The 12,260-nt window shown below is 43.0% G+C and overlaps 1 protein-coding gene across 1 annotated transcript in view; it reads right to left on the bottom strand.

Moving 5' to 3' along the window:
• GNS (glucosamine (N-acetyl)-6-sulfatase) overlaps positions 1–12,260 on the bottom strand; it is a 230,871-nt gene that overhangs the window by 67,892 nt on the left and 150,719 nt on the right. The window contains exons 9-10 of the mRNA XM_086919043.1: positions 4,628–4,731; positions 3,531–3,632 (exon numbers count right to left, since the gene is read on the bottom strand). Coding sequence (XP_086775169.1) covers positions 3,531–3,632; positions 4,628–4,731 — 206 coding nt within the window. The remainder of the gene's footprint in view (positions 1–3,530; positions 3,633–4,627; positions 4,732–12,260) is intronic.

The raw sequence follows: 12,260 nt of genomic DNA, 5'->3' as shown, positions 1-12,260 counted from the left end.
CCGATGCAACCCAAGCAATTTCATTACCTGAGGAACTAAATAATATGTGTAGATCCTCATATGCTCCTGTGGAATCAGAAGGTCTTCAATCTAGAGCTCCCATTTCCCCTATACCAATAATTAGCCCTAGGACTAGATGCTCACCCCAACTTACCCAAATCTCGCAGGCTACCCCACATGTAACACGCCCATAGGAAAACTCACATTCCGCTGCTGCTACCCAGGTCCCCTCTACCCAGGTCACCTCTACTAAAAGGAAGAGAGATGGGGTCCGAAAAAAGGGGAGGCAGGGCAAGCAACCAACACTAACCACAAATTCCCCACTCCCTAACACTCCTAGCATTGTAAAATCTAAAGTATCTACCAATGCCTCCTTATTGGCCTCGCTTGAAAACTTGATAAAGTCAATACTTTCTCCGTTAATTGACAAAATGACCAGCTTAGGGGATAGACTTTCAGGGGTCGAGGAAGCAATCAGTGCAAATTCTCTACTTTTAAGAACTAAGGCAGGACCCTCTCATCCACCGTGTACCTCTAGTCCACCGTGTCCAGCCCCCACAGAAATACCCAACATCACCATGCAAAGTAAGACCATCCACAAACAACCAGTAACCCCACATAGCAAAAACTTAAACCCCTCGAAGGCAGTCACATCTTCACGGAGCTCCCAGCCTAGAAAAGGGCCAAACAAAGAAATGTCACTCCAAAAGGGAATAGAGGTCAATTGCGACAATGTGCCACAAAAAACCAAACATCTACATTTGCCACCTGAGGCCGCTCCTTTCGTGTGCGTCCTCTCAGGTGTACCAGAACTCCCACTGGGGAAATACGAACACAACCAAGAGTTAAGAAACAAAGTAGTATTTTAGCTATCTAAAAATAGATCCCTCCCACCCAACATTGATGGTACCATACTTAGCGTCAGAAGAGTGGGTTGGTTAGGACCTCTCCCGAAATATATTGCGGGTGATCTGGTACTTGTTAAATTTAGGAACAGACATGTCGTCTCATACCTTCAATCTCGACAGCCACAGCTAGGAGATGGGCCTATATCCATTTGGAGTTTAACTGATTTCTACCCCAGAACTTCCTATGCTCTGTCGTATTGCCAAGAAGAACATAACAGCCACTGGATGGCCAGAACTGGACATGTATTGAGTGGTCGATTTATTCCCACGCTTAATTAACTTATCTTACTCCCCCGCTCTTAATGATTAGTTATTGATTTAATCCTTGTTCAACACACGTCACTTTCTACAAAATGAAACGTATTGATGTATTTGTTTTTATTTATGTATTGCTGTCACCTTTATGATTTCTCATATTTTTAAATTGAAATTGACCTTTTATGGGTTTTTTTTTGCCACTGTATTGTACATGCTTTTATGAAATGTTTTTACTTTTCGAATAAAGCTAACGAACTGAACTGAACACTAATGGCTTAACAGTGCTTGCAGAGGGATTGGCCCTCTGTATGTCTGGGTGGAATCCCTTGTATTGCTCTCTAGTTATGTAAAAGCGCCTCGAATGGGTTGGTCCTCTCTCACTGCTATGTGTAATGCATGGAATTCTCACAGTTTGATTAACATTGCATGTAGTAGGGTTGGTCCTTGGTTATGCTTGGGTGTACTCAAGATAATACTCCTGAGCAACCTAACAGTGCCTCCAGTTGGATAAGGAATTTGATGTTATCCTAAGATTTATCGCCCATTCAAGCAGTATCAACGTTTTTTTTCCTCCATGATATTATACTCCATAAAGTGGTAAATGCTTGCATGCATGGCTGTGTCTATTGTTTCAGACTCTGCAACAACCTAGGTTTGAAGCATGTCTGCTTCATCTGATGTTGCTAATTGTAAGTCTTCAAACATCACACACCTCGTCCAATATGTCCCACAGAGGCCATACTACATATAACAGCCTTTCAACCATGCTCTCGGAAACACACGAAGGAACGGGATGCAAATATGAGTGCATGACTTCACTAGGGGTATCAAGTGCTGCATACACATTAAAACAGGACAACCCAGAAAGCGTTTGGGCCTCACAAGGGATAAGAAAGCCTGTACAAATATCAATACAAAAAAAGTAACAAAAGGGTAGTGATGTTAGTACATGTGAATGAGTTTCCACTGTCTTATCTGTTCTACAAGATCAAGAAAATGGACTTGCATTAAAGTGAGCAAGGACATGGGAAGTATGAAACACATTCCTTTAGGTCTGAGGCAGTCCCAAAGATTGAAACAGCAGGGAGGCGCCAAGATTTGCAGGTGGAGGTCCAGGTGTTACAAGCAATATATTTGTTGTCACCACACTGTAGACGTGATGGATGCCTATAACTCGCACAAGTCAAATTGTAATGGATTACAGGATACCTATAATTGATGCAAAGACCTAACTGAACATCCGGCTATCGAACTCGGGATGTCAATGGTTGGCAGATGGTACAGTAAATGGCTAGAAATTGATATTCAGAATAAATATTGACATCACTCTCTCCGGACTACTGGAAGCACAAAACTACACTTCCTAGGATTACACTAAAAAATATTCTGGGTAGGTTATGGAAAAATAAGAGCAAAAAATGTTTATGGAAAAAGACCATCATGCCAAAATAATTTTAAGCTAAAGCAGGGTAACCAGCATTTGTAAGCACTTAAGGACTAAACTCTAGTTCAACTGGTCACAGAGAGGAGACTAAGGATAATTCTTACCTCAAACATCTTCCCCATAACATTTTTGGTAGAACCACTGCTAGCATGTGTAGAGTATGCTTAACTTTCTGTGTGAACAGGCAGGCTCTGGTAAAAATAGAACTAATAAAAGGTTTCAAGCATAAATACTATTATTTCAGAATGGGGCCTGTCACTATTAATATAGATATTCAATATAGTGCACAGTAGTGTGTGGTGCAGGAAGAAAGTACAAACATAATAAATAGGACAGGAAGATGTGCTAGGAAATGCTTAACTCTTCTGAGAGTCTAGCACTGGTGGTGGTGGATGCCCAGTCAATCAGGGTCACTAACTAAGTAAGGCAGCTACAGAGGTATCAGCTCTGCACTACACTGCACCAACGCCTCTGTATGGGGCCACATTTGAGAGGTTCACATTAGAGTATGAGTGAGGAACTGCAAAAACTAATCAGACTGACAATAAGGCAGGCTTAGTGGAAGGGACAATTATAAGCAAAATAATACCATCTCCATCCTTGGCTATAGTATGAGGATTTTACAAACCGCTGCAAGACAATGTTCATTATATTAGATGCACTTCTGTCAGTGGCGTAAACAGGACTAGATGAACATCAATAATTGGGTGACATGAGCATTAGATCTTGTCATCAATGAGAGGAAATGATGAAAAATTGGTTATAGCCATCTTGCATCCCATTTATTGACTGCATTCTTAGTATCTCAATAGTCCAGTCATAAAGTATTATATACTGTGAGAGCATATTTTTTTCAAAATCAAGAAACGTAAGGGTGGAGCGGGCTGATCCAGAAAAGTTCACCAACAAGTAAAACTTACCAAGAGAGGTAAAAAGGACACACCATCCATCTTAGTCTTATTTAGATCGTAGCCAGCAATATCAAGAATGGTAGGCCCCAAATCGATGTTTGCGACGAGCATCTGATGGGGGAGGGGGAAGACATTAGTTGCCATACAACAGAGAAGCATTTTCAAGAAGAATCGAAGAATGAATACAGTGTTGCACAGGCACATAATTTAACATAGCTCCAAAAGGTCTGAATATTTGTGCATTGTATATCGTACTTCGGCTGATAGGGGGTGCATGTGTGTGTAACCATAAACAAAACTTTAAGCACATCCACAGGTCGACAATTTAGCATGTGTGTAATTTCAGTTGTGCCAGGTTATTCCTAGAAAACTGAGCCAGGGGTGAACTTCCACATACTATAATGCCACTTTACTTGGGCATTCGCTTTCCTCTGGGGTACATGGTATACAATTTCAAGTGGGTACTTGTGCATAGGGTACAATTATGCAAACTGAAATGCTAGCACATTTGCACAATAACACTATTTACTTTTCTACACAAGAAAATGTTCTTCCTCATTAAGAAGCTGCATATCCAGGGCTCTCAGGAGTTGTATATCCACCCTTAAGAGATTCACTTGTGCCCTTGCCATGAGTAAATGTCTAACCATTCCCAGGATGGGAAAGAGACGGACCGAAGCCGCAAATGCTCACATATTCTCATGTATGTGGACATTTTCAAGAAAAAATATTCCTTGAAAGCCCACTTCCTAACCCTGTGCTAGGGATTAACTCCCACTAAATTTTACGCCATCAAGAATTAGCGCAAGGCCCCTTTGTATCTTTGCTACAGAAAAAAAAACAGCAACTGCTTGTGTAAATCTGACCTGCTCTCTAAATTGGCTTTGTGAATCAGAACCATCGGTCTTACTAAGTGTTTAAAAACAGTAAAGAATATATTGCAAGATGCATAGAAATACACTTATTGGTGTGTTTTTGTACAATGAGTCCCCAAGTCCCAATTGAAGCTTAAAACAGTCAATCTGACGTTTAAAACTGCCATTTCGATAATAATCCAATCGAGAACATAGTTATAAGAATAGTAACCCCGTCATCAGTTATCCTACCTCGCTTGTTTGGTTCTTTTTGACGCCAGGCCCTCGCACAAGTAATGGAACCTTGATGTCAAACTCATACAGCTGACGCTTGTCTATTGGCAAGGAAAACTGTCCTAGAGCATGAGAGAGAGCAAGGAATGGAAACAAAAGTCACATCATCAGATCTATAAATGTAGACAATGACAAACTACAGGATATGCCAGAAAGTAAAAGAACTATATATCATGAGCTTCTGATCACGGATTAATTATTAGTATGGCATGGAGAGGAGCAATTCAGCCTTTCTTCACAAATTGGTATTTACTGTTCTGCTGAATTAGCAATTATCATGAATTATGACCAAGGTACAACGTCATAGCTACAATTCAATTTTAGATAAGTCTTCTGTTTTTTCCCAAAATCGTTTTATTGGTACTTTTATGAACTTAACTTCACAGTGCAAGAAGACAGTTTTTGCATTCAATGCTATTTCAGTAACTTTTAAAATATAATCGTTTCTCGATCACGGACCCCAATTTAAGCTAGGGGTCCATGTAACCAAATTTGTTGGGACATCACAAAAAAAAGCAACAACTGCAAAAATGCTCTCTTTCCCTTTTACATTAACAATCTACGACAGACATAGGAGTGTGGTCATTTCATCCCCATGTTTCGGTCTCGGTCGGCCCTCTGTATCCTACTTCGAAGGTGATCAGTCTGGTAATCAAAAAGATGCCGTGTTCTGAGCCTTGGTGGGCAGGTTATCTCCCTGCAGTGCTTTTCCACGTAAGGCAATAGTGGCTCTGTGTACACATAAAAAGGTATCTTTGTCATGAATCATTTGAATTGAAAGTATCTCCAATGCTTTCAAATTGTACACCAGCCATTCTTGTTGGGAGAGACAGGTTTTAACAATGTTTTGCTATTAATATCTATGCCACTACTACCAACTTAAAAATCAATATCCGATTCTTAGGCCTAGGATCGTTTCGGATATTATGTATATTGCAATAAATGATTTTCACAAATATTATTTAAAACATTCTTTACAGAGTTTTATACAGCGCAAATTCGACCAAAATCGTGTATCAGAGCGCTTCAAATAGTAGCATCAGTTACGTTACATCAGGACACACATTCATTGAACTTGTTTTGTAAAATATTTTTGTAGACTTAGCACTTCACTTGGGCCACTGATGTTCTATAGTCTTTAATAACACAGAAAGATGTGTAATGCACTCAGACCCTTCAGAAGGATTGCCTCCTCCTGCTGGTGATCTAAATCCAGGATGTGTTTCAGTCACTGGAACACCGGTCTCTACTTTGTGAATCACAGGACACATGCCTGCACTCAAAGGATCATATGAAAGGATATTCATTGGGTCTCAAACCAAATTTCCCCACACAAAATGGTAGGGATGCATAGCTGGACAAACACGGACAACAACCGCAAGACTACATACACCTGACGACTCACATTTACTCGGGTCTGCCTAGCGCTCTGGGCATCCAGACGGCTCAGACATTCCATTTTGGCGCGTAATGAAGGCACCTAATCTGACTGAAAATAAGAGCATGCAGAACGGTGAGCCCAAGAAGAAGAGTTGGTGGAAGGCTTTGCAGCTTTGAAGGACCACTTCATGAAGGCATAGAGCACAAACTACTTTGCCCACGAGAACTACACTCCTGCATTATTTAGAAGTAGGGGTGGTCAATGTTTATGTTAAGTATAAGTTTCCTGGTGGTCCATGGAATTCTTGCAAGGCAATCGTGATGTTCCGTTGCTGTAGCAGGGATCTTGCTAAATGAAACCCATAACAACTTGAAGAGAGTTGTTTCCACAGATGACTTGCATTCTGAAACAGGTCACTAAGTTCAGGAAGTATTCTAAGGATGCAATCATATTAAAGAAGTGACTTTGAACATTTACATTTGGAGACTACACAGTTTAAGTTATAAACTAGAAACAAAACACTGATTCCAATGTTCTCAAAAGGATTTCTGAACTATTGTTTCTCAATAAATTTGGCTCAGTATTATATGAAGTAACAAATAGGATCTAAACATGTTCATGATGCCTGCATATTGTGTTTTAGGTACTGATAATCCAAGGACAGCGATTACTGTAATCAGCAAGGTAATACAATACTTATTCAAGCTGTATATTTTAGGTCACAGAAGTTCTATCCAGAAATTCATATTACATACATCAAGAATTCAAAGTGTAACTACAGTTAAAGGTAGTCATTGTTTTAATTGAAGTGTTACATGGGGCGGCTACAATATACTTAAGACATTAAACGTCTTCTCTGTGTTTTCAGAAATAATCAGATATTCCAGTTCACCAGAAAGTCAGAGATTTAATGACAAACTGTAGAGATCTTGTTGGCTACATAACTTTTTTGCTGTCACTGGCTGGTTCAAAGGAAAGGCACTTGACTTCTTTCTTGTGGTTAAGGCATGCAGAGTCGAAACACATGATGCTGAGCTGATCTCTGAACGTATCTGTTTCATGGATAGGGGAACTCAAATCCAGAAGGTGCCCCCAATTTCTGATTCAGAGCATAGGAAGGCTTACTTTCCAACCAGATACAGTACTTTCGGATGTGCCTCCTTCACAAATACACTCTTCACTAAAGCTCTCTGTAATCCCTCCAATGAGGTGTACTACCACTCCACAGACTACAGCTTCGCAGGCAGTGGTTACTCCACCACTTTCGAAACCCGATCCTTTTGCAAAGATTCCTATAAGAGGGGTTGTGGCTCTGCCAGTACACAATGTTGCAGACATTACTCCTCAATGACGAAGATATTGCACTTCTCATATATAGAGGACAGACCATTCATTTTGTTTATCAAGTATTTTCATTGAATTTTACAACAAAGAGCAACAATACGTGTTGACCATACAAAAAGATAATTTTAGCAGCAGAGTCTGATGTGCTACAAAAATAAGAGAAGTAAGGTATGGAGGAAACATGGTGAAGGTCTGAGACCAAGGTGCTGCTGGAGATGTAGAGGATAGGAATGTCGGAGCACATGAGAGCTGTAGGGTTGGAACACATGATACACGTGATCAGAAGTTGATTGAAGGGCAGAGCCAGAGAAGGTCAGACCATTCATCATCAAGAAGATATACTTGTAAAAGTTGAATTGCAACTGGGATCACTGTAATCTCTGCAGGTGAACTCCACACAGATCCTGCTCTCCTCAAGACTCTCATACTCATTCATTCAAATAACTTTATTTCGATTCCAAAAAGGAGTCATAAAAGTATACACCAATATAAAAGATACATAATTTGTCATAAAAGTCCACAATACATATTTACATTTTAGGTTTTACAATGCATTAAAAAAGTAACCTTGGTCATATATATGGACAGGACATAAAGTGCTAAATGCATTTCATTAACAGGCCAACAGGAGAAACATTTATAACAATTTCCACCAATAACTTATTTCAGTATTGATTTCTAATAGCAAGGGCCGATCTAATAAAACTAAGTACAGCATTACATATCCTTAGAGTTGACAAGGACAATATATGTTCATAGCCCTCTTTGTAGTAGCGTGATCCAAGAGATAATGTAAATTGATACTTGTATATGCACTACTCACCCGCAAGGGTCTCAAGGCGCTTGTACGAATACCGCTGTGGAACCCATCCTGGCTTTCCCTGTGAGGCGTCCACTCCTGGGCACCCCCAAGGTGGAGGCCAGGCATCCTTAGCGTTGTGGGGGCCGTTGTGGAGATTAAGCAAGCTATTGCCCAGAGTTGCAGAGTGGGGACCATGATTGGAATAGGCACCGAGGCGAGAATTATCAGGTCCGTGGAATTTTGAGCCCAAGACCCGTAGAGGCAGGGAATTGAACCCGGGTCCCGAGCTAGACCTCTGCATCAGGGTCTGCCGCTCTAATCATTGAGCCACACTAATGAATGTATTTCTTGGGACCTTATACAAAGCACAGAAAAGGATAAGGTGTAAAGTACTTTGCGAAACCCTATCATTACAGGGGCAAGGGGGTAACCTCTCACACCACCCCCTTGCTTTGGAAAAGCAAAAAGGAAGTGTAATGTACTAAGACGAAACCTTGTAAAATAAAAATGCCATTGCGTATGGATGATGTAGGATAAATAAAAATGCCGTTGCAATTTACCCCTCCGATACAGTGCATGCTCACTATTCCTTAAGGTACCCAAATTAAAACAATAGGCGTTTTTAATAGTTAACTTGGAATCCTTGCCAATCATGTAAGGGTTTTCAAATATATTACCTAACCCAATCTTGTAAAAGGTATCCCTAACATATAGGAGCCTTGGAATCTCCATACAATGGTCAAGTTTAAGGCAGTCTGTAAAATTTCCTTTGTCAATTTCAGTTCTTCAGATTGCCAAACTTTAGACCATAACAATAGGGGAGACACATGTATAATGTCACTTACAAACTCCATACCCACCTCCCCATACTCATAGGAAGGCATCTCTGTCAGACTTTCCTCTGGCTAGGGTAGCTCCAATAGGAAACAATATCGTTCCTGAAGTCCTAGTCAGAGGGGTAGCTAAACTAAATATAACCATGCCAATACCATCAGTGAAGTCTACAGATGTTTTTGAGACCAGGCAACATAAATCTGGTGCCATGCAGCTCTTCACTGATGCAGTTTCCCTCTGAAAGTGATGTGCGGAGCTTATATAGGTGCAACTCCTTCAGGCTGATGTCAATTGATTTCAAGACCGTCTGCTCCCCATACGTGGGGCCCCAAAAGCAAATTGAAAGATCAATGTGCAGATTACTAGACTTGGGATGTAATCAATGGGTAGAATCCAATCACATAAAATAGGGGATGGGAGGGTCGGTGAGGAATCTGCGGCTAAATAGAGTCTCTGCCAGGAAGAGTGTTACTGAAGTAACCGTTTCTTCTCATGGAGACTTCTAGCTGCCAATTCCTAACCTTTTGAATAGATTACAAAGAGTAGCAGATTGGAGGTGGACTGTGAATGGACCAGAAAATCGTGCAGGACCAAGCAAGCAAAGTGTCCTTCTCAGCGGATCTGGCTGTCCAGCCAGTAGTGGTTTGTGAATGTATGGAGGGATGCTCGCATAGCAGGATGGCATATGTCTAGGACAGGGACTGTGTGTGCTAGCACAGTAGTAGCTGCTATGACCCTAGTAAAGAGAGGATTAAGTCCTTACAGAGGCTGCTTTTTAGCCAATGCATAGCAGATCTTAATGCAGAACACTATCCAGCGGGAGATGGTACTCGTCGACAGTCTTGCCTTTTTTCACTCTGGCGAACCCCACGAAGAGCTGATTCTCCACTCGGTGGTCTTTGGTACGATCGAAGTAAAAAGTAAGCTCTCATTTGTGGTCCAAGAGATGGAATCTCTCTTACTCCTTAGAGAGTTGAGGAGGAGCAAAGAAAGCTGTCAGGGTGATATTTGACAGATGTGGAACGGCATCACAACTTTCAGCTCAAAGGATGCCCTAGTTTGCAGAACCAGCTTTTCAGGGAAGGTGGTGGTGTATGGTAGATGAACACACAGACCCTGAAGCTCACTCACAAACCATGCGGAGATGATGGCAACCAGGAACACTTTAATGGTGAGGAGTTGTAGAGAACAGCTGTGGTGCGGCTCCAATGGAGTACACATCAAATAAATAAGGATGAAATTGAGGTCCCATTGGTCCAAAAGGAAGAAAAAGATGCAGCAACCCTTGCAAAAACCTCATCACAACCGGTAACCTTAAACAAGGAAGGAAGGTTGATCAGGCTATTGCAGGAAGGACGAAAGGGGCTAAAGATAACCTTTAACCATGCCCAAATCAAGGCCTTGCCCAGAGAGGGACAGAAGATACAAAAGGGCATCAGACAATAAGACCTGGAGGGGGTCAATTTGGCGTGCGCCAGTAAAAAACCACAAACCTGTCCCAGTGACAGGCCTATACAGTCTTTGTCGAGGGATGCCTGGCTACCAAGATGGCATCCAGTACCTCCAAAAGGTGATTGAAGGCATTCAGCTGGCACCACTCAATCTCCATGTATTAAAATGGAGATTGTAAAGGCCGGGGTGGTGAACAGCAGATCCTCGAGCAGGAGAGCCTGCGATCAGGCTCTCCTGCTGGAGGATATGCTGTTCACCACCCCGGCCAAATGCTCAAGTCCAGGAGTTCTACATACCATACTCTCTGTGCCCAGTCCAGACCACTAAGATGACTTGGGCCCGAGTGGTTCTGATCTTCTTGAGAACTCAGGGCAGAAGTGATATCGGCAGGAAAGAGTTCAGGGTCTCGAGTGCCAGCCGAGGCGGAAAGAGTCCCAGAGCAAGATGCCTTGGAAACTTCAACTCACACTGGCACTGTTTGTTCTCAGAGATGGAAAGCAAATCAAGCCAAGGTTCTCCCTATTCGCTGAAAAGATAAGCGCAAACTCCGGGTGTAACTGCCGCTTGTGATCCGGTAGGCGCCGACAGCAGAGTTAATTTGCCCGGAAGATCCCTTGGCAGTCCAGACATTTCCAAAGGCACAAGGTCTCTTGGCACAGGGTCCGTGACCCCACCCAGCTATGTTTGTTGCTCCAGCACATGGAGGTGACTGTCTGTGAGCACTGGTACCAGCCTACCCTTGATGGATGGCAGGAAGACATTCAGTGCCAAGCGGATGGGCCTCAGTTCCAGAGGTTGATATGGAGCCGGGGACTCTGCCAGATACCAGAGGCCTCTGAGCTCCATTTCTCCCAAGTGGCAGCCCTGGCCCAGAAGTGGCACATTTGTCACCACTGTCTGCTCTGATTTGGAGAAAGGAAAGGGGGGGTCTACCACTGACCCAATAGCGGGCCAGTAACCATCACTGCAGAACTTTCGCAGTCTCCGCTGAAATCTGAACTTAGCTGGACGGCCTCGTTAATGTTGGGCCATTGGGACTTCAGATCCCACTGCAGAGCCACGAGCAGCAGGATGCAGGAGGCTCTTGGGCAACAGAAAGTAGCAGGAATAACCATCATGTCATACTTCTGGAGCAGGCCCCTCTCAACAGCCCCTTTGGTAAAAAGGGCTTGCACTTCCTGCTGAAAATGGAGAGATAGATCCTCTGTGAGTCACTGGGTGGGTGGTGGAAGGTGCAGCGGGGATGGAAGGAAGGGTAAGGCATAACCTTTGTGGACAATCTGTAGGACCCACCTGTGCGATGTGATGGCTCACCAACCCACATAAAGCTGTTGGATTCTGCCACCTACTGGGTGGCTGTGACCACAATTGGCTACAATTCAAATGTTTGGCAGATGGGGCTGCATGCGAGGGGGGGGGGCATTCAGGAGGGGTCAGTGGACTGGTTGGCACATTGACCTTAGGGTACAGTGGGCCCCTCTGCCCCTACCACGAAACTGCCGTTCTCCCTACAGGGGCAGTAAGGGGTGCCTCAACCAAAGCCACTAAAGGAATGTTGGAATTGTTGCAGGTGGAGAGGCTGGACAGAAAAGGTCAGAGCGCGAGCAGGAGCCCTACTCTACTCGAAGTGTTCAAAGGCAGAGTGAGACTGGTCCCCAAACATGCAAGTCCTATCAAACAGCAGGACCATCAAGGAGGACTGGATGTCGCAAGAGAATCCCATCTACTGCAGCCAGCATGGCAAAGCTAGTACCCAAAGAGTAGGTGGTGTCCATGTC

The sequence above is a fragment of the Lissotriton vulgaris genome, chromosome 1_1 (assembly GCF_964263255.1).
Source record: "Lissotriton vulgaris chromosome 1_1, aLisVul1.2, whole genome shotgun sequence".
Taxonomy (NCBI): Eukaryota; Metazoa; Chordata; class Amphibia; order Caudata; family Salamandridae; genus Lissotriton; species Lissotriton vulgaris.
The sequence above is the reverse complement of the archived record's forward strand: the minus strand, read 5'-3'. Positions and strand labels throughout refer to the sequence as shown.